Below are 27,098 nucleotides of genomic sequence, written 5' to 3' on the forward strand. Positions count from 1 at the left end.
CATCGAGTCTAACAATTATGATTAATAGTCACGACCACACTCGGTTATCATTTTGTCATTACTGTGCAGCCATATGCCTGAACGTTTATTTTTCTCCGGGGGAAACAGTGACCTAAGTGGTCGGCCTCAGATACGCCATTGTTGTCGTTCTCTCCTAATCGTCTCGCCGCTTTTCTAACCCTCCATCCCAGAGCGTCACACCACCGGTGAACGAGTTCAAGGCAGGCATGAAGCTGGAGGCCCAGGACCCACGCAACACCACCTCTACCTGCATCGCCACCGTGGTCGGCCTGACGGGCTCACGGCTGCGCCTGCGGCTGGATGGCTCCGACAACAAGAACGACTTCTGGCGACTGGTGGACTCCTCCGAGATCCAGCCCATCGGCAACTGCGAGAAGAACGGGGGCATGCTGCAGCCGCCGCTGGGTGAGAACTTGCAAGCACACACGCACGCGCACACACATCCATGTTGTCGTAGAAATAAAAGCATTGCCATGAGGGAACATTGTTTATCTTAGCTGTTTCAGCATTTCCCATGTCGACCACAAGATGTCAGTCAATTAACCTGCTATGGCAGATAACTGTGACCATAAATAACTGGAAACAAACAGGAGCAATGTGTAGTATGCAGCTTTAGGTCAATATAACAGGCCACAAACACGCTTAGGGCTTTGTTTTGTTGTGCTGTGAGGCCAGCTGCCTTCAGAACTTATAAGCAGGCGACATTATCTGACCCAATTGAACTGTATTTTGTATTGCACAATGCTCTGGGTTCTTTGACTGTGGTCAGGTCAGTGTTTTAATTATCCAGAATGAGACGTTTACTACATCATGCATCTAGTTCCTCTGCTGCATTTGTCAGACATGCCACTTAGATGCTTCACATAGGGGGATTTATACACTTTTTTTGGGGGGAGGGGGGTGGGGGGGACTCAGATTGTCACTGCTCCAATTTAAGGGATGTGTGTATGAGAGAGAGGGAGAGAGAGAGAGAGAGAGGGTATGAGAGATGGACAGACACTGTGTATATATACAGTATATATATATACAGTATATATATATATATATATATATATATATATATATATATATATATATATATATATTATATATATATATATATATATATATATAATTAACATTAAATATACGGTATTTAATGTTAATTTTAAAGATCAGTATAATTAATTCTAATGCATATTTTAGGTATGGCATGGAAGCCCTTAAATGAGAGAGCACTCATTGAGAGGCCAAGGTGGTATGACATTGTAGCCTGGCTAATAAGCCAGACTAATATCACACAACACTGTCGCGGTATATCAGTCTGGGCTGGCTCCACTTGGATTTCATTTCCCGGGGAACATTTTCTCTTCGACGCAATTGGTCAGAGCTACTGTCAGTCAAAGGTCTCAAGCATTGAACGTCACTGTACCAAAGCCCGCCTATATTGCATACCGTGTCCCGATTGGTCCGACCTGTTCTCGATTGTAGGAAAGAGGCGTGCTACTGAGCCTCGCCAGACCGAAATCCGCTGGTAGGCAACTTTTTTTTGCCAACGGCTGATTCGGTCTGGTTTATTAACCAGGCTAATGACATTGGACAGTGCTCAAGAGGCATGGATTGCAGCACAAAGTCACCACATTTGTCCAAGGTCACACTGCCCACAGCAATGAACACTCAAGTTGAGATTGGCACCGCACCAGTTGCATTATGAAGTGGCTACACGATTTACTCGCTTGAAAGGGTGGTTTTAGTGTTGCTCTTTAAATTCCTGTAGCCCATGTTTTTGGTTCAACATCAAGGTTTTGGATGTTTTGAAAACAAAATGTCACTAACCCTTATCTTTGTGTGTGTGTGTGTGTGGGTGTGTGGGTGTGTGGGTGCGCGTGCGTGTGTGTGCGTGGTGCGTGCGTGTTATAGGCTCTTATTCAGAGCAATTGGAATGAATATATCTATGATTATGTGCAGTTATTTTGAATTTCAAGAATGTCATTGTCTGTATTGTTGCTAACAGTGGTGGAAAGTAACTATTTTCAATACTTACTACATCTCAGAGGCAAATATTGTAATATTTAAAGTATTGAATTTTCACTTCAATACTTCATTTGAAAATACAAGATCACAATGTGTCGCACCATGACGTTTTGCGAGCTTTTGTGATTTGCTATTATTTTTCACAAAATGTTGACACATTTTTAAATATCTTAAAAAATATACTTTTACTTTTGGTAGTTAGGGTTGGCGTACATTTTGATGCCAATTACGTGTGTACTTTTGCTCAAGTAACATTCTGAATTCTCAAGTTCTACCTGTGGTATTGTTACTTTTATTTAAGTTATTGATTCTCAAAATGGAGTCCGGGCCTCCGGAGACCCCCATGGGTCCTTAAGGGGTATCAGGGGGTCCCCAGCTAAATGTGTTAATATAGTGTCTCATTAATACATTGTAACCACTTTACCCATATTTTATACTTTGGCCATTCAAAAAATCTACTGGTGGTCCGCGGCCTAATACATATCATTTTGGGGGTCCTTGGCATGAACAAATTTAAGAACCACTGACTTAATTAAGAAAAACATCAGAATACTTATTCCACTGCTGGCTGCTAATCCCTTGAACAACCTTCTGTCCACTGGTCAGGCTTCCGTCTCAATGCGTCATCCTGGCCCATGTTCCTGCTGAAGACCCTCAACGGGGCTGAGATGGCCCCCTCACGCATCTTTCACAAGGTAAATGCACAAGGCTTACGAGCTCTGCATGCCCTCAACGTTCACACATTCATGAAGATTCATTATCACTCCAGATTAAAGAGAGGAGTGATCATCCACTGGCCACAATAGCTGCTTCTTTCGTTCAGATTCTTTGGGTGTTGATTTTATGTTCAGTCGCAGTTAATCAAACTGCTTATAAAATTGATTATGAAAATGATCATAAATAATTCATCATTATTTAGTCAAATAATCGATTAATGATTATTTGACTAAATTTCAAAAATTTTCACAATTTTTGCACAACACAGTGCTAAAAAGTATAAAATAACGCAAAGTGTTAATCGATACTTTGAATATAATATTTAAATAAACACTATGAAAATAATCGGTAATTCCAGCCCTACTGTTCACACATTACACTCATACGTACATTGACCCCAACTTCTTTATCTTGACCCATGTATGTGTATGCCGAACATGTGATGACCAAATACCTGTGTCCACATAGATGAAACAGGCAAACTGCACTGCAAAAGTTCATGGTGGTGTGTTAAAATGTGATTTAGTTTAGTTAAAGTCAGTGTCATATTTAGTTTTGACACTGTTTAGGCCAATCTTATTATTATGCCCACAACTTGTTATGTTGAATGTTGCAATTTGTAAAGAAATGAATAACATTCTGATCAATTTAATAGTTAGCGTATGTGAGTCATAACTCATTCATTCATTAACTGGGTAATGATGTCCACTAACCAGTTGTCCGTTATTGCCATTCCTACCTCTGCCACCCCACCCTACAAACCTCTGCCATCCTCTGCCATCCCCTCACCCTCTGCCATCCCCTCACCCTCTGCCATCCTCAATCCTCTGCCATCCCCTCACCCTCTGCCATCCCCTCACCCTCTGCCATCCCCTCACCCTCTGCCATCCCCTCACCCTCTGCCATCCTCAATCCTCTGCCATCCCCTCACCCTCTGCCATCCTCAATCCTCTGCCATCCCCTCACCCTCTGCCATCCTCAATCCTCTGCCATCCCCTCACCCTCTGCCATCCTCAATCCTCTGCCATCCCCTCACCCTCTGCCATCCTCAATCCTCTGCCATCCTGCCATCCTCCCACCCACTGCCATCCCCTCACCCTCTGCCATCCCCTCACCCTCTGCCATCCCCTCACCCACTGCCATCCCCTCACCCTCTGCCATCCCCTCACCCTCTGCCATCCTCAATCCTCTGCCATCCTGCCATCCTCCCACCCACTGCCATCCCCTCACCCTCTGCCATCCCCTCACCCTCTGCCATCCCCTCACCCTCTGCCATCCCCTCACCCTCTGCCATCCTCAATCCTCTGCCATCCCCTCACCCTCTGCCATCCCCTCACCCTCTGCCATCCCCTCACCCTCTGCCATCCCCTCACCCTCTGCCATCCCCTCACCCTCTGCCATCCTCAATCCTCTGCCATCCCCTCACCCTCTGCCATCCTCAATCCTCTGCCATCCTGCCATCCTCCCACCCACTGCCATCCCCTCACCCTCTGCCATCCCCTCACCCTCTGCCATCCCCTCACCCTCTGCCATCCTCAATCCTCTGCCATCCCCTCACCCTCTGCCATCCTCAATCCTCTGCCATCCTCCCACCCTCTGCCATCCTCAATCCTCTGCCATCCCCTCACCCTCTGCCATCCTCAATCCTCTGCCATCCTCCCACCCTCTGCCATCCTCAATCCTCTGCCATCCCCTCACCCTCTGCCATCCTCAATCCTCTGCCATCCCCTCACCCTCTGCCATCCCCTCACCCTCTGCCATCCTCAATCCTCTGACATCCTGCCATCCTCCCACCCACTGCCATCCTCCCACCCACTGCCATCCTCCCACCCTCTGCCATCCTCCCACCCACTGCCATCCCCTCACCCTCTGCCATCCCCTCACCCTCTGCCATCCTCAATCCTCTGACATCCTGCCATCCTCCCACCCACTGCCATCCTCCCACCCTCTGCCATCCTCCCACCCACTGCCATCCTCCCACCCACTGCCATCCTCCCACCCTCCCCACACTGCTCCCCAGCAGGAGCCTCCCGTGCCGGAGCAGAACTCCTTCCAGGTGGGCATGAAGCTGGAAGCAGTGGACCGCAAGAACCCCCACTTCATCTGCCCGGCCACGGTGGGCGCCCTGCGAGGCGTGGAGGTGCAGGTCACCTTCGACGGCTGGCGGGGCGCCTTCGACTACTACTGCCGCTACGACTCCAGAGACATATTCCCCGTGGGCTGGTGTGCCCTTACTGGAGACAATCTGCAGCCGCCGGGCACCAAAGGTCTGGAGACACAACCATGTTGTTGTTTTTTATATTATACACAATTCCATTATCCATGGCTACTTAAAATAGGCACAGCAAATTTGGTTCGGAGCAACTCGAGTGTCTGTAAAGGCTGTCATTTTGTAAAAAGTCATTATTTTTGTTAGCCTTAGAAAAATAGTAGAACAGATAATTAATTATTAAAACTTTGATTATTAAAATATTGAAATTTGTGATATTGGATTGGATGCAGCCAGGCCTGCATAGTCAGAATCTTGATGTAATCATGCAGCATCATGCACCTGGCTGTAACCCAACATGCCTTGCACTGCGTCGACGCGTGTGTCACGTGATCGGCCGTAGCCAATCGGAAGAAGGAAGCACAGCAGTCCACTTCGTGTTTATGCTCTGTTTTAAAATCCTTTTTTCTCAGAATGTAGGCTGCATCCGCAGTGATGCAGCCTATGGGATCATTTCTGATGTAATGCTGTGTTGAGGTTACAATATTAACGCTTCTGAAGAGAAATATAGACGGACAGAGTGAGTAATGGCGCCTTTCAGAAACGGAAGTTGGCGTGATGCCAGGGGGAGGGGGTACTATTGGTGAAAATGAAGTAAATAAAAGAATCCAAGCACATTGAAGGTGGTGAAAGGACTCTATCTTGGTGCCAGAGCACAGATCAATGTCGTGCGAGAGGCGTGGAGGCGCCGTCGCTTGTTGAGAGAGCCAGTCGGGAACGGCAGTTTCGCCTACGTCATGGTCTATGACATGGCGACCTGAACTGGTGCACATTGTTGCACGTTTATTGTGGAATTCTGGGAAATGTAATAATTAGGGATGTCCCGATACCTCAATTTCTGTGTTGGCCGATACCGATACTGAATACCGATACCAGTGTTGTGATCTCATGTTGTGTTTATAGCTATATCTCGTGCTATATCCTCACTCAAATGTGCACAGTTTGGGCAACTCCAAAGCAAACTCCACATGCCCCAACATTTTATTTACCTGCCATAGTGTCAACCCCTTACCCCTGGGTCGGATCAGTGGTTAGACTGGCATATTCACCGATACCGATATGACAAATAAGGGCCGATCCGATACTTTCCCCCGATACCGATACAGTATCGGGACATCTCTAGTAATAATAGATAGTACTCCTATGCGAGAGTGTGCATTTTATATATCATCATTCAATGGTAAATGGTAACTGCTGCATATATATATAGCATACCTTTATCCAAATTGTTTTACAGTGCACATTACATTCAGCCACACGAGAGCACAATCAATTGTATTCTTTTGTCATATTTGCTCTGAAGTCAGAGTGCTGTGTGGAAAAGAAACATTCCCCACAGTTAGCCACCATGACGTACTGAATCCAAATGACTTACAGGAGTATGTTTCAATTCACAGTATATTTTGGAGTTTCTTTTTTCAAACAGGATCGTATGCAAGTATCTGAGCAACACTATGTGTGATCCATTGTCAGTTCCGCTTGCGATATTATCTTGAGTTTGTAACAAACAAAGGACGTTGTGTAGCCTCACTCTGTGGTGGCAGAACAGCCAAACAAACATTGTAACCTAGAGCAACTGATTAAGTATGAGAGAGAGAATCTCTTCAAGAAAGTGTGTGTGTGTGTGTGTGTGTGTGTGTGTGTGTGTGTGCGCGTGCGCAGGGGGGGGGGGGGGGGGGGGGGGGGGGGGCAGGATGTGAAGGAGTAGAGGAAACAGCAAAAGGGGGGAAAGGGAGGACGTGTCCTCCGCTGCCCGTTCTTATGAGGTGCCTGGCTTGCATTCACCCAGTTGGCAAGTTGGGAGGGGGGTGGGGGGGTGGCAGGCGGTTGAAGTGAGCCTGCATGGGTACCCCTCTATATGGCCCCATGTTGGCACCCTGGCAAAAACAAAAAGAAAAGACAAACACTTGTTAGTATAGACACCCCCCCGGAGACAGGCAAGGAATGAAAGGCGGAAGAGAAAGAGAGAGAGAGACATATGCCGCGACAAGGCAGATTGTTTACATTGTCTTGGAGCGTGGAGGGAGGGAGGGAGGAAGGAAAGAAGGAAAGAGAGAGGAGGAGGAGGAGGAGGAGGAGGAGGAGCGAGGCCAGAGGCAGAGTGGAGGAGCAGTAAGTGGAGGTGCTGTGCGGGTGAAGGAGAGTACAGCTGTGTGTGCACAGAAAGCCAACCGTTGCCTTGTCGTCACGCGGAAAGAGAGGTGAGTAGAGAGAGAGGCAGGAGGAGCGTAGCGTCTTATTGAATGCTGTTGTCTTTTGTAGAAGCTGTCTAACTTTGTAACGTGAATCCTCGGGTGAACCCAATGAACTCGGTGCACTCCGGTAGAGCAAAAAAACAAAAACAAGAGTTCTGTTTTTGTGTGCTTGTGTTTTACATACTTTTCCCCATAGATTCAGCATGTGTCCTGCAGCTGTAACCTTCAACCTTCTAGGCATTTTAAACAGAGTTTATCCTGCGTGCCGAGGCTCAAAGGTTGTACTTTTCAACCTGACTTTGGTTTTCCGCTCGCCAAAAACAGCAGTATAGCTTGCAGTCTAGGCTGTGCATTCATCGATTCGTGGCGCATCCATGTGTGTTTCAATAAATGCACTGTATTTTAAATGCGCACGGCCCCGCAGGCCAAGGCATGTGTTAATGGATGCAGACCGCTACTCTCGTAAATCTGTCCAGGGGTTGATCCAGGACAAATACCTCTGCAGCTTAGTCTATATACACAACTCTGTGTGTGAGGGTGTGTGCATGAGCGTGCAAGAGAGAGGGGGTATGTTCCATAGGTTTGCACTGCAGGTGCAAATTTGACTAGCTGCCTTGACTTATATATAGTAATGTCTTCTACTACTGTAGGTTTATGATATATACTGTATATGTTGCATTGCATATGTTACAATGCTGGCTATTAATGCTGAAATAGTTTTACATCAATACAGCTTGACAAACAAGTGTGACTGCATACTTTAGCCCACTGTTCAATTATGAACAATTACTGTGGTTAAAGTGTTTCTTCTCTCTCACGCAGTCGGTATTATCTGTGATTCTGACAATGTGAAACGCTGTCCCACCTCAATGTTATCTGTTATAGATTAATTTCAGCTTAAGCATCATGGATGGGAGATACATTTTGTGCGCCGTCTCTCGGCTGTCAGCTGCTCGCCACTTTATTATGATTTTTCATGAAGCACAATTTCTATCCACATTCCGCCCACACTTCTATCTCTCGTTACTCAGCCCTTTTATGGCTGTTATGGGTCTCAATTCACGCTCCTTGATGTCAAAAGCAGCCGACAGGCAGAAGCTGAAAGACTAGGGCCTGTTATTGAACAGAGTAAGGTAATCCTCTGCTGAAACCATTGATCTGTTTTGAACCATCAGGCCAGACGTTATTATTGAGCAGCTCTGACTGACAACTAGCTTTCATCATTCTACTACAGAAAACCCATCATTCCACGTAGAACCTATAGACTTGCATGTAAATCCCCTAATCTTTAGCCAGTTCTCCTGAACAAACACAAGCATGGGTCAAGATAGTATTTGTAAATAAATATTACAGTTGGTTTACACAGCTGGTTTACAGCTCCTTGGACTACCGGATTCATGGAGTTTGTCTCAAAGGACGATATAACGAATGCTATAGTATTTTGACACCAAAGTTTATTAAAAAAATAGCAAAAATGATTTGCGATGACTGTTTCCTGAGAGCACTTTCTCTTAGTGTTCACCCTTACTTATACCGTATTTAATGAACCGATTCATATTGGACAATTAAGAGCGCTGCAAAGCATGTTCAAATGAACCATACTCTGAGCCATCTTCTGAATTTAGACTTTTTGAAAAGCCTAAGATTTGTGATCATCTATCATGGTGTGATGTGCAAAACAAACTATTGCACTCATCCGTTAGGCCAGTATTAGAACAACTGCAAAAGCCTGAATCTACACCGGAGACATCACAGTACTGCTATTAATGTACATTTCCCTCTTTTTCGTGTTACACACACATCTCATCCTGTGTGATGTTAGCAGTGGTGGAAAGTAACTATGAAGTATGAACATTTACTTAACCCATTTGACCTGAGATCAGATTCTAAAAATGTCTTCTAAATCCTGACAGTTTTCTGAAAAAGCTATGTTTCTATGTCAGTCGTTCTTCGATTTTTCAAAAATAGCAGACCTACAAGTTCATAGCGCGGCACTCGGTGCCGCGCTATGAGCTTGTAGATCTGCTATTTTTCAATAGCTAAAGCATAACATAATGCTAACGCCAAAAGGGGTTCCCGCCCAAAATGGGTTAAGTACCGACTGTACTTAAGGGTATTTGTACTTGAGTATTTCCAATACTTTTACTTCTACTCCACTACATCTTGGATCCAAATATTGTACTTTTACTCCACTACAATTATTAATTAAGTGAACTTTAGTTACTACTAGTTACTTTGTAGATTCTGATTATTATTACAAAACATACATTAACTACTTCAGCCCTATACATTTTGGCCTTTTGAAAATAGTCGATCTACAAGCTTGCGATGTGTTTTGCGATGTGACACATTGTGAGCTTGTGAAATGGGACATTCTGCATAATGAGTACTTTCTACTTCTGGTACTTACTAGAACATTTAGATCCCAATATTTTTTACTTTTACTGGTTGTTAGTACGGTCAGTGGTCTCAGAGGCCTCTGTAGCCTCTGATGACTAACTGGCATGAGGAAGGAAAGTGTAGCTCTGTACTGCTGTCTGTACTGCTGTCTCTGTACTGCTGTCTCTGTACTGCTGTCTCTGTACTGCTGTCTGTACTGCTGTCTCTGTACTGCTGTCTCTGTACTGCTGTCTCTGTACTGCTGTCTCTGTACTGCTGTCTCTGTACTGCTGTCTGTACTGCTGTCTCTGTACTGCTGTCTCTGTACTGCTGTCTGTACTGCTGTCTGTCTCTGTACTGCTGTCTCTGTACTGCTGTCTCTGTACTGCTGTCTCTGTACTGCTGTCTGTACTGCTGTCTCTGTACTGCTGTCTGTCTCTGTACTGCTGTCTCTGTACTCCTGTCTCTGTACTGCTGTCTGTCTCTGTACTGCTGTCTGTACTGCTGTCTCTGTACTGCTGTCTCTGTACTGCTGTCTGTACTGCTGTCTCTGTACTGCTGTCTGTCTCTGTACTGCTGTCTCTGTACTCCTGTCTCTGTACTGCTGTCTGTCTCTGTACTGCTGTCTGTACTGCTGTCTCTGTACTGCTGTCTGTACTGCTGTCTCTGTACTGCTGTCTGTACTGCTGTCTCTGTACTGCTGTCTGTCTCTGTACTGCTGTCTCTGTACTCCTGTCTCTGTACTGCTGTCTGTCTCTGTACTGCTGTCTCTGTACTCCTGTCTCTGTACTGCTGTCTCTGTACTGCTGTCTCTGTACTGCTGTCTGTCTCTGTACTGCTGTCTCTGTACTCCTGTCTCTGTACTGCTGTCTCTGTACTCCTGTCTCTGTACTGCTGTCTCTGTACTGCTGTCTCTGTACTGCTGTCTGCCTCTGTACTGCTGTCTCTGTACTGCTGTCTGTCTCTGTACTGCTGTCTCTGTACTGCTGTCTGTCTCTGTACTGCTGTCTCTGTACTGCTGTCTCTGTACTGCTGTCTGTCTCTGTACTGCTGTCTCTGTACTGCTGTCTCTGTACTGCTGTCTGTCTCTGTACTCCTGTCTCTGTACTGCTGCCTGTCTCTGTACTGCTGTCTGTCTCTGTACTGCTGTCTGTCTCTGTACTCCTGTCTCTGTACTGCTGTCTGTCTCTGTACTGCTGTCTCTGTACTGCTGTCTGTCTCTGTACTGCTGTCTGTCTCTGTACTGCTGTCTCTGTACTGCTGTCTGTCTCTGTACTGCTGTCTCTGTACTGCTGTCTCTGTACTGCTGTCTGTCTCTGTACTGCTGTCTCTGTACTGCTGTCTCTGTACTGCTGTCTGTCTCTGTACTGCTGTCTGTCTCTGTACTGCTGTCTCTGTACTGCTGTCTGTCTCTGTACTGCTGTCTCTGTACTGCTGTCTGTCTCTGTACTGCTGTCTCTGTACTGCTGTCTGTACTGCTGTCTGTACTGCTGTCTGTCTCTGTACTGCTGTCTCTGTACTGCTGTCTCTGTACTGCTGTCTCTGTACTGCTGTCTGTCTCTGTACTGCTGTCTGTCTCTGTACTGCTGTCTCTGTACTGCTGTCTGTCTCTGTACTGCTGTCTCTGTACTGCTGTCTGTACTGCTGTCTCTGTACTGCTGTCTCTGTACTGCTGTCTGTACTGCTGTCTGTACTGCTGTCTCTGTACTGCTGTCTCTGTACTCCTGTCTGTACTGCATTCTGTCTATGCCACGCTGAACTTTGACAAAACATAAGATGCCACATGTAAACCGCAAAATCATAACATTATTTTAAACATATTAATTTAGAAAGACATGAAAAACAAATTACTAATATGTGTTTGTTTCATTTAAAACCTTTATTTATTCTCAAAAGGGCAGTTTACAGGCATTTTAAAACAAGCAAAAGAACAAACATATCAATCGCAGAAAAGAAAAAGAATGTGTTCAATTAAAACGGTTACAGCTTGAGAGCAGTCCTGAACTCTGCCAGAGAGCCAACTAAGAACTTTAATCTGGAGTTGGAGGACATTCCAAAAGGCATCAAAGGAGAATGCCTTTTTACCAAGTTCAACGCAAGCATGGGGGACTTTTAACAACTGTGGAATCATGAGAACAAATCGTGTAGGTTCCAGAATTACATTTTAACAAGGTTTAAGGAGGTAGTTTACCAATAAGGGAATGATGCATAATATTAGTATACCTAGAGATGTGATGTGGTGTGTGTGTGTGTGTGTGTGTGTGTGTGTGTGTGTGTGTGTGTGTGTGCGTGCGTGCGTGTGTAAGCATTTTGTTCCCATTTCTGTCTCTGTCTAGCACTCTCTGTCTTTCAATAATTATTCCCTGATGTATTGTATAACTTATGCAGTGAAAGTGTGTAACACATGAGACCGTAATGCTGTGCCTGTGTTTGTTTGTTTCGTGTGTAACACAAGCTGCCTCTTTGTTCCTTCTAGCTGAAAGCAAACTGGGTCATTACAGCCTTCAGCACAAAGGCTGTCTGGATGCACGTTCAGCATGTCATTCATCCTCATCCTACGATATGCAAGCGTTACGCCTCATATAATACGCTGCTCTTTACAACACCTATGAATGGTTGAATGAACCAATAGTTGTTGCTGCTGCTGCCGTTGCGTGTGTGGTTTAAGTGCGTGGTTATGCAAGCCAAACCAGTCACTGTTGTGCTTGTGCAAACTCTGTGGGCGTGGGTGTGCAAATCTAATTAAAATGTTTGAGCAATTGTGTCCAGAAATAATTGTTAAGTGTCAGCCATACCTGCTACATTGCTAAAAATGTCAGTTCAGGTTGCAGGTTTTGACTTAATTAAAAGGATCCATTTATATTATTTTGCTATGTAGTATGATTGTAAATACCATTTTACAGGAGTTTTCATATTCAACATGACTGTTTTCAATTAAAGCTACATGTGCCAGACTGCCAATGCTGTTGCTAATGCCTATGTTCTATAACTATTCTATTATGGAAGTTACACAGTTTCACATGTTTTTTGTCATTGGTTGTGTTCCTATTTCTCACCATGTCCCCTCCATGGTCTCTGTGCTTCTATCTCTCTGGTCTAGTAGTGTTACCTAAGAGCCTCGGGGCCCTGACAGACGGGACTGTGGAGAGCCCGACAATGCACCCCACTCCCACGGTGGGGAGACCCCCAGGCCAGAGGGGACGCAAGCCAGGCCGAAGGAAAACCAAGTTGACGGGGCCCTGGGCTCAGAAGGGCTCTGCGGTAGGAACGCAGAGCAGCACACAGCCGGGCAAGAGCCTGGAGCCCATCAAGATCCCCAAGAAACGAGGCCCTAAGCCTGGCAGCAAGGTAAGAAGTGAGAGCCGTCCGTATGGATGGATGGCTGCTTTAGTTACGGACGGTCCTTCTGTGACACAATGCATTGGCACAAAATACCCCCAAAGTGCCCAGTGTTACACTGCTTCTATTCGATACTGTATACATGAATGTTTGTCCCATTTGCATTGTATTGACAACATATGTTCGGCGTGATGATGAGTGAATTTACAGTATCCTCTTGCATTCTGATGATTAGTTGTGACGGAATACCAGGGAAATGTTTTCCAGCTGTTCAGATTGACGGCATTCCATGTAAACATCTTGTTGCCAGGAAACATTTTTATAGACCTATGTTGCCCTTTTCTGGCTGCATAATATTCCATCTTCATTAAAAAGTAAAACTCCAGAGTCCAAGCCTAAATCTGTGTTATGCTTGACATTAGGCCTGGGTAATCAGCCATTGACAATAGTTTGCATGAATGAATCACAACGTTGATCCTTGACATGTGATAATCATCTTTGGATGTGGGGGAATTCATTCATACAAAGCTAATTCATCTTTGCAACATCCTTTTTTTCCACATGCCAGCATTTGTATTTATATTCAGCTATTAGTGTAGATTTTTGTCTTACACAAACATTGACAATGATGTGTCCGAGCAAATCGGCTATTTTCGTCCTACACAAAGATTAAATTCCCATTGGCAATGAATGGAGAATTTACGTCATATGTGTCTGAGAAAATCAGTATTTTTGTCCTACACAAACATTAAATTGCCATTGACAATGAATGGAGAATTTGTCATATCTGTCTGAGAAAATCGACATGTTACGTCATGATGATGTACGATTATAAGAGCGCCCCTCACTTCACACAGGTGTGATTTTGAAGGTGCGCTAGTTATAGATATATTGCAGAGCCAAAATCGAATGGAGAAAAGCAAGGTACTGAACCGGCTTTCTGCTTTTGGCTGGTTTTGCTACCAGGTGATGTGATATCTTCATTAGATATCAGTCTTCACACAGTTTGTTGATGTGGGGTTTAGTTTCTATTTTAACCCACCAGCAATAGATGAGCATTGCCCCCACAATAACCTTTTCCCTGCTGTCTGCATATAGATGGGCTGGGCCAAGAGAGGCTGGCTGGAGGGCGCCATGGCCGGCCCGGGGAGGCCAGTGACAGGCCCGGGGAGGCCAGTGACAGGCCCGGGGAGGCCAGTGACTGGCCCGGGGCGACCCAGAGGCAGAGTGCCTGCCAACTGGGCCCAGAGGGTTGCTCTGCAGCAGGTCCAGAGCCAGACAGAACCCATCAAAATCCCAAAGAAAAGAGGGCCCAAACCTGGCAGCAAAGTAGGGAAAACAACACATTCATGTACACACATCCGCTTTAGTGATATACGCCTGCAGCAGTCAGCACCGGGTTTAGCCTCAAAAGCCTTGATATAAAATAACTTCACAAGAACGTTATCCTTTGTCTGTCATCCATTTATTGGTGTGTGTGTGTGTGTGTGTGTGTGTGTGTGTGTGTGTGTGTGTGTGTGTGTGTGTGTGTGTGTGTGTGTGTGTGTGTGTGTGTGTGTGTGTGTGTGTGTGTGTGTGTGTGTGTGTGTGTGTGTGTGTGTGTGTGTGTGTGTGTGTGTGTGTGTGTGTGTGTGTGTGTGTGTGTGTGTGTGTGTGTGTGTGTGTGTGTGTCCAGAGAAAACCCCGGGTGGTCCCTAACCCAGTGCCCACGTCCCCCACTAGCAGCACCCCAGAGCCTGACACCAGCACTGTGCCCCTGGACAACGCTACCATCCCCAACTCTGCACTACAGGCCCCCACAGGTACTGTACACTACAACACCACAGTACACTACAGGCCCCCACAGGTACTGTACACTACAACACCACAGTACACTACAACACCACAGGTACTGTACACTACAACACCACAGTACACTACAGGCCCCACAGGTACTGTACACTACAACACCACAGTACACTACAGGCCCCCACAGGTACTGTACACTACAACACTACAACACCACAGTACACTACAGGCCCCCACAGGTACTGTACACTACAACACCACAGTACACTACAGGCCCCCACAGGTACTGTACACTACAACACCACAGTACACTACAACACCACAGGTACTGTACACTACAACACCACAGTACACTACAACACCACAAGTACTGTACACTACAACACCACAGTACACTACAGGCCCCCACAGGTACTGTACACTACAACACCACAGTACACTACAGGCCCCCACAGGTACTGTACACTACAACACCACAGTACACTACAACACCACAGTACACTACAACACCACAGGTACTGTACACTACAACACCACAGTACACTACAACACCACAGGTACTGTACACTACAACACCACAGTACACTACAACACCACAGGTACTGTACACTACAACACCACAGTACACTACAGGCCCCCACAGGTACTGTACACTACAACACCACAGTACACTACAACACCACAGTACACTACAGGCCCCCACAGGTACTGTACACTACAACACCACAGTACACTACAGGCCCCCACAGGTACTGTACACTACAACACCACAGTACACTACAACACCACAGTACACTACAGGCCCCCACAGGTACTGTACACTACAACACCACAGTACACTACAACACCACAGTACACTACAACACCACAGTATACACTACAACACCACAGTACACTACAGGCCCCCACATGTACTGTACACTACAACACCACAGTACACTACAGGCCCCCACAGGTACAGTACACTACAACACCACAGTACACTACAGGCCCCCACAGGTACTGTACACTACAACACCACAGTACACTACAGGCCCCCACAGGTACTGTACACTACAACACCACAGTACACTACAGGCCCCCACAGGTACAGTACACTACTAATGCCTGCATTTGTTTAGCATAGACCAAAAAGGTGTTGGCTGAAGCCTTAGCTTATCGTGCCTACCCTTTTAACATTTGATTAACTATCATAAGTAAGAAATTGCAACAAAGCAACAGGACCATATGTACAATACACATCATTATAGACTTCTCTGGAAAACTTAAGAATATTGCTTATAGTGAATAGGGCTGCCACTGGTGATTTATATTAATAATCGAGCAATCTATGTAATCAATCTAGACTTAGAATGATGGTCCAGCTGTCTAAAGCATAACTTATCCCATTTCCATTCAGGACGGGAACCCCCTTTGGTGTTCTTGTTGCTATGTACATGCTATTGTATCTATCTGCCTCAGTCCTAAATGGGTTAAAAAATTTGCACATTTCATGATGCATGAAGCTATGCATCCACATTTAGGGTAAATTGTAAATAGAACATATTATTTGCAGCACGATACATCACTAAAACAATTTCATCATTCAGATACAATCTCTGTTTGATCGGTTAATCGAATTTCCAAGGACCCCCAGGGGTCCCCTGTTACTGATGGATGGCAGTGTTGTTTTGCTCTCCCTCCCCCCAGTATGTGTGTACCTGAACTAGGGCATTCACTTCTAGTCATTTTTACTAGTTGCTTAAAGCCCTAACCTGAACATACAGTTGTTTTGCTCTCTCCCCCCTCAGTATGTGTGTACCTGAACATACAGTTGTTTTGCTCTCTCCCCCCTCAGTATGTGTGTACCTGAACATACAGTTGTTTTGCTCTCTCCCCCCTCAGTATGTGTGTACCTGAACATACAGTTGTTTTGCTCTCTCCCCCCTCAGTATGTGTGTACCTGAACATACAGTTGTTTTGCTCTCTCCCCCCTCAGTATGTGTGTACCTGAACATACAGTTGTTTTGCTCTCTCCCCCCTCAGTATGTGTGTACCTGAACAAGTACGGCAAGGTGGGGCCCCACCTGGACCAGCGGCGGCTCCAGCAGCTCCCGGACCACTTTGGCCCGGGCCGGGCGTCCTCGGTGCTGCAGCAGTGCGTTCAGGCGTGCGTGGACTGTGCACCCAACCAGGCCATGGTCTTCTCCTGCCTCAAGTCAGGCCACGGCGGGGAGGTCATCTCAGGTCAGTTTTACATATCAGTGGTTCTCTCAGCCTTTTTCAGATCGCGACCCTCCCCCGCCCCCAACATGATCATGTTTGAACTGGGTGGTGGGGACCGCCGGCCACCTTGACAAGCACTTGGAATTGTAAGAGTTGAGGCGTTACATTTTGATTGTGTGACTCTGCTCCGCATGTAAATATTGTGAAAATAGGCGATCTATGAGCTTGTAGATCGGCTATTTTCACGATTTTTGTCTGTTATATTATTTCACAAATCGGCCAATGTTTGACCAGTTTTTATAGTATAGTTTGTTGATTACTTTTGATGCAGTAATGGTCTTTTTTTCCTTTTCTTTTTTTTAAGGTATTAAAACGGTCTTAAATGTCCTTCAATTGTCACTTGACTGTCATCTGGGGACCTCCCAAAAAATCCTGGGGTCCCGACCACAGGTTGAGAACCACTACTGGTTAAGATTATAGAACTATAATCTCAATACACATTTAACTAGAATGGAATGGAAATCTCTGCTTCCTGCACTGACATCATAAAATGTCCCAGATCTATCGACTGCGTGTATGTATGTATTTTGCACCATAAAATGTTATTACATTAAGTACAGTGGGACATTGCAGCTACATAATAACATTACTATCTTTTACTTCTAAACAAATGGTTCAATAGTGGCTAGCAAGTAGAAATACACACCCGTCCCTATGTATACATTTTGTGTTTTTGTCTTTGTGTAATTGTACTCTGACTGAGTGTAAATATGTATGTTTGTGTCCCTCCCTCCCCTCCAGCCTTCTTTGAGCAACAGCAGCACACGTTGACCCTGCCCACGGTCAGCAGCGTCACATACGTCCTCCGCTTCCTGGAGAAGCTCTGTCACAACCTCCACTGTGACCCTCTGTTTGGCAGCCAGCCTGTGGCCAGAGGGGGCCTGCACTATGAAAGCCACACATACAAAACAGGTGTGGTGAACCATCACCTGCCAACCCTCCTGCATCCTAACATCCTCCACATAATAACACCTCTTCATTCTAAATATTGGCACCACATGTTTAATACAATTTAGCTTAAAGGAGCATTCAGTGATTTGGGTGATTTGGAAAAAAACCCGGTCCTCCCGGTAACAAGATGTGCACATGCACACGCTCTACAGTGGGGAAGTACAACTGACCAACAGCACGTGCACCAATGCCCGCCCCACTCGATCATGGTTGGAGGAAGGCCCCTCTCATCTTGATTGGATGAAGGCTTTGCCACCCAAAGCCCAAACCGAAACTAGGGTTTTTTGACCCCAGGGGCTCACTGGGGACAGGGAGGAACTCCTTATATGGTCAGCACACTTTATAGTAGGGAGGATTATCCAAAAAATAAGAAAAAATAAGTGATATTTGAATTAAGTGAAATCACTGAATATACCTTTAAGTGTTAATTGTTGTTTTTTTCCCCCCATTCTTCGCGTCTTGCTACTAAAATCCTACTCAATCTTATGTCATTCTTCTACTCCGCCTGTGCTAATTGGACTGTTCTTTTCCTCCTGTATGTGCCGCTCATAGAGAGGAGAGGCTTTGGAGACGGTCTGACAACAGGACCGGGCCGAGGTACCAAACGATTCCTGCAGGACTCCTACACGAGTCCCCTGCCCCACAAACTACCCAAAACCCACCACCACTCCACTGAAGGTACAACACTCACTCAAGCTTTTGCCTCAATTATTACGATGAATGTATCATTATTGTTTTATATTTTTGAATAAGAATTGAAAGGTTTTCAGAAACCTTAGGTTAGGTTTTAGGCGTTTTGTTTAGAATCTGCCTCAGGTCTAAATTGGTTAACTTATCCTATTCTGTGCCACGCTTACGGGAGCCACTTGATTCCACAGCACACCTAATTATTGACTGTTCAGAAGTGTCTGATAAAGCCTAGTAGGGTCTTGGAGATAGCATAACTATATTAGGAGCTGTTGCCATTGGTGAAAATGTCATTAACCGTATCAGTGCGGGTTAATCATTTATTCATAGGTCAATTTGCTTAGATTGTAATGAAGTTAATTGGATTTTAAGAGCTTAGCTCCAAAATGGGATATTTGAATAGTCACTCCAATACAAATGATAGATGGCACACAGTTGAATGGACTCAAATGAATTAGAGAGACTGTCATTTAAGTACTAGGTTTCTTCTGTATTTGTAAGATATTCTATAGTGTAAAGATTTTTATTTGTGAAATTAGTACATAATATTATGGGAAATCGATTTGGCTACTGTACTTGTACTGTAACTTGTGGTTCGTACATTTGAGCAAGACATATGATCAATACTGTATTCACACCCTTGTGCCAGAATGGAGCCATGTTGTAATAACTAGAAGTTGTTTATGTAGGTAATGTAATTTATATCTCTGATCATCTCTATTCCTTTCAGCAGCTCAGTTACCATCACTGTCACTATAAATCAGTTAAATGTTCATAGATACAACATAGCAGACGACACCCTAGTTTTAAGAAATGTATGTTCTATTCAATCCAGAGTTACATATGCCTGAATAGCTACCATCCTTTCAAAGTAAAAGTTTTGTGTGGACGCACCAAAATAAATTTGAGGCAGTTTGCCAAGGCAGGAAGTGTACAAGCTGAGAGAAACAAAGACTTCCGAAGCAGACAACCCGCAACACTCCAATTTAAAAGTAAATTAGGGTAAATTCTTATAGGTGCCCGGCTCAAAGATACTCAATTGAAAAAAGGAAGTGTACAAGCAGAAACGACTGTTAGAAACTAAGCAGTTTAACTTGTTTCCTTTGACTATACTGAATATCTTGATTAATCTTTAAAACAAATCTTGAAAAATACTTGCAGATAGTTATCATTGCAAGATGAAAATAAGAATACATGCATGATGCAACATATTGATACAACTAAACAATAGACTACTCTGATACTGGCTTCAAAATAGGCCACATTTTATGTTTATTTCAGATTGGACATTAATGTCCGACTTTGAAAGAAGTACCATACATAAGTCATGATATCTTCCTGCCTTCCTGTCCCCAAACGCAATACCATAAGGATACCCCTGTCCCCTCCACCAGAGGGCACCAGACTCAGTTCAGCCTGATCTCCATCTGTTGGTGGCAGTGGCTCAGAATGGTAGAGCAGCCGCATGGGAATCAGAAGATGAGCGGTTAGCTCCCCTGGACCGCACGGTCTGTGTGGAAGTGAATCAGAAGATGAGCGGTTAGCTCCCCTGGACCGCACGGTCTGTGTGGAAGTGAATCAGAAGATGAGCGGTTAGCTCCCCTGGACCGCACGGTCTGTGTGGAAGTGTCCTTTTTAGTTTGTCATTCAACTGTGTGTTTGTTCTTCCATAGCATCGATATGGATCTTTTTGCAAAAAGATATATGTTAATGACGTTTAGAAGATTTAGAACACTTTCTTGGGGGTCTTTACTATGTGTGTAATATGTGGTTTTAGATATTTTAGATTTTAGCAGTGTCCAGATGTCATGGGCTCACTTCCTGGACTACAATTTCCATAATTTGGTGCACTGCTCCTCCTTGTAGATAGGGGGAGGACTGTCTTACTGAGACAACATGAAGTCCAGGAAGTAAGTGAGCCCAGTGTCCCTGGCATGGCAGTCCGTCCGGCCGTCCATGACATGGACACTGCTAAAATCTAAAATATCTAAAACCACATATTACACACACATTGTACAGACGCTCGGAACACCCGCCTTTTCACTCGTAGCGAGTCAGAGTGCTCCCAGAGTGCAGCGCTCTGAATTTCCGTACGCCGACACGGCGTGCCCTGAATTCCGAATGAACCGACATCAGTCACAAATGGCACCGGTGGGGGACGACATTCTGACTGTCTCTTTCTCTGATCTCTCAGTCTTCTGATTCTATCTGCCACATTTCCTCCAGGTGAGTCGTATGTGGAGAACGGCGTGGGAGGGTCAGAGCACTTAAAGAAGAGCCCCCTCTCTCCCCGCTCCACGGGCCAGCCCCTTGGCCTGCGCTCCCCCTCTAAGCTGCTGCATCTCAACTCCACAGGTAAAGAGCTTGGTTGGGTTATTGGCCCAGTGCTCGCCATGTCCATTATAAGCCTATCTCACAGAATTTCCCCGCCCCCCCTTAATACGCCCCCTTTCGGGGTTAGTGGTGATAGCGTGACATCACTCCATAGACGCTACATGTTAACAGAGGTAATTTAAGAAGTCTACAACTTTTGTTTTCTCAAGGTAAGGTTTGTTCTATCTGTTCGAGCTGATTTACCATCTTGTTTGCTTCATAATAATATTGGTCTGTCACATTTTTACATTAGAAAATGTACTTAGATTCTCCAGAGAAAAAAACGTGTAAATGCTAATGTTAAAGACACCACTATTTACCGGAAGTGGGCGTGGAAAGCGGGCTGTGAGATAGGCCTATTGCAGTGGTTCCCAAACCTGTTCATGTCAAGGACCCCCAAAATGACACTAATTGGCCCACGGATCCCCATTGGAAAATATATGCCAAGGACCCCCATAAGAGAAGAATGTTACGGCTCTGGCAGTGATTTTCACCGATTTTCATTTCAAAGACCCCAGGTTTGACCTGAATTAGGCTACGGACACCCATTTAATGGCATTTATATCTCTGGGACCCCAATGTATATTGTAAAATCAAAGTTAATTTAACTCTGAGTTACATATCCATAAGGGTCCATTTGGTTCCTAATTATCATTTAGTTGGGGACCCATAGGGGTCCCCGGACCCCACTTTGGAAACCACTGCATTATTGCTCACTGACTGCTAGGGACACTGACGTAGATAAGATACACCTGTGTTGATCCCCAGAGGGAAATTCAGGTGTCATAGCAGGACCAGCAGTGATATAATGAAACGCATAAGAGGCACACAGGTAAAAGTAATCAAATCAAGAAAATAGTGACCTGCTGGCCCTAGATACCTGCAATGGATCTCTGTGCAGTGAATCAATGAAGTAATACACACCTATCGCCAGAGCAAATATAAATTAATATACTGTGTACAGTTTATCAACAAAAGGAAAACCTACAATCATAACTGGATACTAAAGTGTTTCTTTCTTTCTTTCTTTCTTTCTTTCTGGCAATGTGATAGAAACACTTTGCAGTTTGAGTGTTTGACATTTAGCCACAGTAACATTCCCCCCATTTGGCCAGGCTCAGGCAGTTTCCGGGAGAGCCCCAGACCCAGCAGTCAAGATCCAAACCTGTGGACAGTGGAGGACGTCATGCAGTACATCAGAGACATTGACCCAGTATTGGCCCCACATGCCGACCTCTTCAGGAAACACGTGCGTATCAGGCAGTCCCTCATACAGACTGTTATAGTTAACCACTTATACACCCCCTATGTAGTGTACTGTACGTACATGATCCCCCAGGGCTCTGGTCTATACTTGGTCTGCTGCTTTTTTCACTCTACTTCAAATGTCTTCGCCTTCGAATGTTTGCCCCCAGAATAAGGCCGCTAGGACTCATGTACTAGTTAAGGTTTTGTTCCCAAACTAGATCTGTCGTTTTGGAGATTTTTTTAATTTTTATTTGATTAGAAACTTCTGCAGATAAAATGACTTAGATATATCTGTAGCAATAGACTGCCTTTCATTATTTTCAGGTTTACTTTGCACAATCCATTGCATGGTACCAGCTCAACTTGACTATCGCTTTACTTCATTTTCCATTGCAGATTTTAAGCAAATGCTAATAGCACCAGTGCTATCGGGAAACAATATTTATTTCACCTGTACAGTCCCAACAAAACAGTTTATGATTAACATTTTAGGAGAGAAATAGCCCATGCAGTTGCTCAATATTGATTCATTTCACAAGTTTAAATGTGTGTTAACAGTATTCAGGAGCTTCCATGCAGTCCATTGTGACATAAATACACAATTGTGATGATCTTTCCAATTAGTCTGCAGTGTTTTCACATCATGTTTGCTCAGCTCGCTTGGAACTTTGATGGAGGATACAGTATACTGTTACCAAAAAAGTCCCAGGTATTTTGGCCTAATGGAAAACCAAAAAAGGCAAATCAGGTTCAGCTGTGGGAAAAGTGCCATAATATTGGCAGAGATTGATGCTCTGAACGATCATTTTTCTTTCTATTACAGGAGATTGACGGCAAAGCCCTGCTGTTGCTGCGGAGCGACATGATGATGAAATACATGGGACTGAAACTCGGCCCTGCCCTCAAACTTACCTTCCACATCGATAAACTCAAACGACCTTAATGCAGTCCGCTGACTGCTCTTGAAGGACTTGTCCCCCCGCCCACCACCTTCCTCCGACCTACCCACTCAATACCATTTCCAAATCCAGTAACATAACGCACTGCATATTGGACATATATGCTGACCATCACATGTAGCAGATGCCATCAGACGACCATGTCTGGTACTATGGGGTTAACATAGCCAGCCACTTGGCAGCCCCTGTCCTGGCCTCATCCAATGAGGAATGTTTTACTTTTTCTTTTTTTGCGGCACAATCCTGGCCTAAGGCATCATGGGATGTTTTGCAGAATCTTCCTCTCTTTCATCTTAATTCAACTTTTTTTTTCCCTCTGTTTAGCGACTCAGAAGAGAGGAGTCGGACATGGTCATATAAACTAATAAGAGGCTATTTTCTGGGCCCGGCTTTGAGTATGTTACTTTTACTCTGTACGTTTCATGTTTTGTACCCTCTGAAAATACAGACTTGCATTTTTGGGGGGGGAGATCTTTTTCAGCATTTTGCGTTGCTATGGAATACTGTAAGAAGGAAAAAGAGAAACACTAAGTTGATCCCAGATGCTGGGACGTTTCTGACTGACGTCTCTTTTTTTTTTTTCTTCTTCTTTTTTTTGCGCAATGATGACACTATAAAGTACAGAGTTAAAAAAATAATTCATGTTTTATGAAAGAAAAAAAAACATTTATTCAGAAAATACTGCCATGATAAAAGCTGTTTCTTTTATCTTGTTCTGGATGTTGTTTACAATGCCTTGTCCCGTCTTGGTTGTTATTTGTACTTTTTTAATTTTTTATACTATATTATTAGAGTTAATACAATGAGAGCGGTATCATACTCAACAATGTTCAATAAATATATGATAACTAAACATGGCATTATTTACTAATTAGATATTTTACTCCCTGCTGAAAATTGGCTTGGTTTGTGGAACCAGGAGGAAAAAAGAATGCACTTTTCTCTCTCCAATATGTTCCAGCTGCATGGCGTCAACAAAGTGAATGCATCATGATGGTGACTGCTGAACAGAAGCTTTAATGACATCCAGTATCACTCCCGTAGGCCCTAGGGTCTTAGAGAACCTGTTTCAAAACAGGCCAGCCACTGAAAACAAATGGTTTTAAATGTTAAATTAAAGTTATTGACTTTAAATCTTAAAAAGAAAACAAAAACAGGCCATGGTAATGACGGTTTCAGTTCAGTGCTGTATCAGGTACATGGAATTAGCTTTGCCTTGTTAAGTAGTGTCAGCCTTAACGCGGGGTGCATACTTAGTTTAGACTAGTCATTGGTTAGACATGGGTTAGGTTTAGGTGTGCTGCTCCGTGGGAGGTTAGTTGTTTGAGATAGGTTGTAGTTGTAGGACTAATGACTGGTCTAACCAATGACTAGTCTAAACCAAAAACTGTCTAAACGAAGTACTGCACCCCCTTAACGCAGAACAATTGACATACCGTATAACCAAGTACATGTTCATACACAACTCACATCAGTGTAATTGCAGAATATTCCTTCGGACAATGATATAATTATCACAACCTCGGCCTACACCAAGTTTAACTTAATTTAAATTTTAACTTAAATTTACAGCAGTTCATCAGCAGAGGGCAGTGCAGCCTCGTTAAACTTGTCCTTGAGCCTGTCTCCTTGCTCAGCCTCCTCTACTTGGGATGCACTCACATGCCCTGCCATGAGTGTACCACCACCCCCCCTCTCCATCTGTTGACCTCAGCAACATAATCTCATCATATTTTTCATATCATCTGAGGTGGACTGTTCTTTTTATGCATCTTAATCAACTAGTAATTCTATGTTGTGGACCCACACGGGTGAGATTCTTCAAACCGCTCAACCTATTTCCATTAGATGTTGCCGTTAATGAGTCAGTGGCCTACGCGAGTGGGCTATTAGGCTCGTGGGCGACAATTTGCAGCAGCCGTTTCAAAATGGCTTGAATGAGAAGGACGCAGCCTGTGTGATACAGTAAAATGTAACCACATCCTCCAAGTGAAAACAGGAAAACACATGAGAGAGGTGAAATCACTGACCTGCTGATATTGCAACAGATATGACTGTGTGCATGCATGCACATCTCTGAATATATAGTATATGTGTGTTTGCATGAAGTCACTTAGAGATAAGACGAAATGATAATCTTTCAATCGTGTGACGTCACATTCTCTTGCATAAGCCACACCCACTGTGCTTGGATTGCTTCATTTTTTACCTTATTGAGCAATCTGCAGCAAATTGGGCACATATCTGGAGTTTGGACCAAGCTTGTTTTTTCAGATTTTTGCTATTCAATGGTTTTTAACTTGAATGACGTGAACCCCATTCTACGGTCAGGTTCAGTTCATTGTATAAAGTCAATATTGCCGCCTCATTTGCCTCGCTTCAGTCTGTCATGTGATGCCATTGCCTCATTTTGTAATGTGTGTGGAAAATGAGTGTCGTTTCTCAATACCAGTACACAAAACAATTATAATAATAATCGAATTCTAGGATTTGGCTGTCCCACGATCACACATGTCACATCCCAGCGCATCCTCGATAAAGTGAGTGGATCAAGTTCACATCCAGGCATTTGGACTGTACTTGGCTAGATGCAAACATTTTAATTGGGATAATTACTTGGGCTAGTGACTGGTGACTTTTCACAAGGTCACAAGAACATGTACAGACAAGGGGTGTCGCAATTTAAACTTCAAAACCACGTGGCAATTTATGCATGCAGCATATTTTCAAATTATTCAGAAGGTCATTTCATAATTGAACCCACTTTACCTTCATAGATTACCACTGTGTTTAAACCAATGGATAAGGATTTCATGAACATGAAACTATGTATGATTTATTAGATACTAATTCAGTGTCATGTGTGTGAGTGTTATTTGATATATTTCTTTAATCTCATTAAACACTGATCAAGTGTTCCTTGACTCCCAAAAAAGAATGTGATATAGCCTACAGGTAATAGAAGATGGAAATCTGCCTCACCTCTATCGAGAAACACTGCTTATACATGATCACATTCAAATCTGAATAAATGTTATAATAATAGAATAAAGTCAAAGAATAATATAAGCTCTAGCAAATTATAATTGAACACATGAGAGATGTGTTCAATGTTTTTCTTTTACACTTTCAGAATGTGCATACCAGGCCAGTAGTAAGGTAAGTTTGTCTTTACTGTTCAACTGCAAACGTTACAAGCAGGAGCTCAATCATTCTGTTACAGCAGGGCAGCACTCTGCTAAGACACCATCCCCAATAGACAACAACAGTAACCGTGTGTAGTTAATACACAATAACAATGGCATGATACTGACATAGTAATGACATGAATACATTACTGACCTAATAACTGATACTGACCATTATACCGACCATGATACTGAAAATGATACCGACATGACACGCCGCTTGGTAATCTCGCCTAGGGGCCAGAAACGCCACTGAAGGGGCCGTTATGGAGGAATTTGTATGTGAAGGAGTTCATAATAGTGTTGTTGTGCTGTGTGTGTGTGTGTGTGTGTGTGTGTGTGTGTGTGTGTGTGTGTGTGTGTGTGTGTGTGTGTGTGTGTGTGTGTGTGTGTGTGTACGCCTGCATGCATGCATATACTTGCCAATACACACATCCAATTTGGCCAAAGTGTGTTTACAACCTGCTCAAGCACATAATGTATGACAAGGCCAGAGCCTGTGAGTGAGGGCTATGTTTGCTGCAATGTCTAATAGTGGCCAAGGTGTCATTCATGCACTCTGAGCTATTTATAGCAGTAACTGCTCCTTGCGTTGCATGTTGTGCTTGCTTGGGACATGAAGTGAGCTGCACTTATACACACTTCAGTTTCAAACTATTGACCTCCACGGGTCAAACACTGCAGTGTGATTTCATTAGGGACCGTC

The 27,098-nt window shown here is 44.2% G+C and overlaps 1 protein-coding gene across 6 annotated transcripts in view; it reads left to right on the forward strand.

Moving 5' to 3' along the window:
- The window catches only part of LOC306924785 (polycomb protein SCMH1), a 31,081-nt gene extending 7,024 nt beyond the window's left edge, over positions 1–24,057 (forward strand). For 3 of the 6 annotated variants that reach the window (XM_079503425.1, XM_079503428.1, XM_079503430.1), the window contains 12 exons: positions 192–426; positions 2,641–2,729; positions 4,772–5,018; positions 12,695–12,942; positions 14,032–14,262; positions 14,609–14,735; positions 16,747–16,947; positions 17,728–17,898; positions 18,490–18,615; positions 20,851–20,979; positions 22,113–22,246; positions 23,069–24,057. In XM_079503425.1, the coding sequence (XP_079359551.1) occupies positions 192–426; positions 2,641–2,729; positions 4,772–5,018; positions 12,695–12,942; positions 14,032–14,262; positions 14,609–14,735; positions 16,747–16,947; positions 17,728–17,898; positions 18,490–18,615; positions 20,851–20,979; positions 22,113–22,246; positions 23,069–23,188 (2,058 nt within the window). In that variant the 3' untranslated portion in view covers positions 23,189–24,057. The remainder of the gene's footprint in view (positions 1–191; positions 427–2,640; positions 2,730–4,771; positions 5,019–12,694; positions 12,943–14,031; positions 14,263–14,608; positions 14,736–16,746; positions 16,948–17,727; positions 17,899–18,489; positions 18,616–20,850; positions 20,980–22,112; positions 22,247–23,068) is intronic. The other 3 variants (XM_079503427.1, XM_079503429.1, XM_079503426.1) reach the window with 2 other exon arrangements.
- The last annotated feature ends 3,041 nt before the right edge of the window (positions 24,058–27,098 follow it).

The sequence above is a fragment of the Electrona antarctica genome (assembly GCF_951216825.1).
Source record: "Electrona antarctica genome assembly, chromosome: 6".
Lineage (NCBI taxonomy): Eukaryota > Metazoa > Chordata > Actinopteri > Myctophiformes > Myctophidae > Electrona > Electrona antarctica.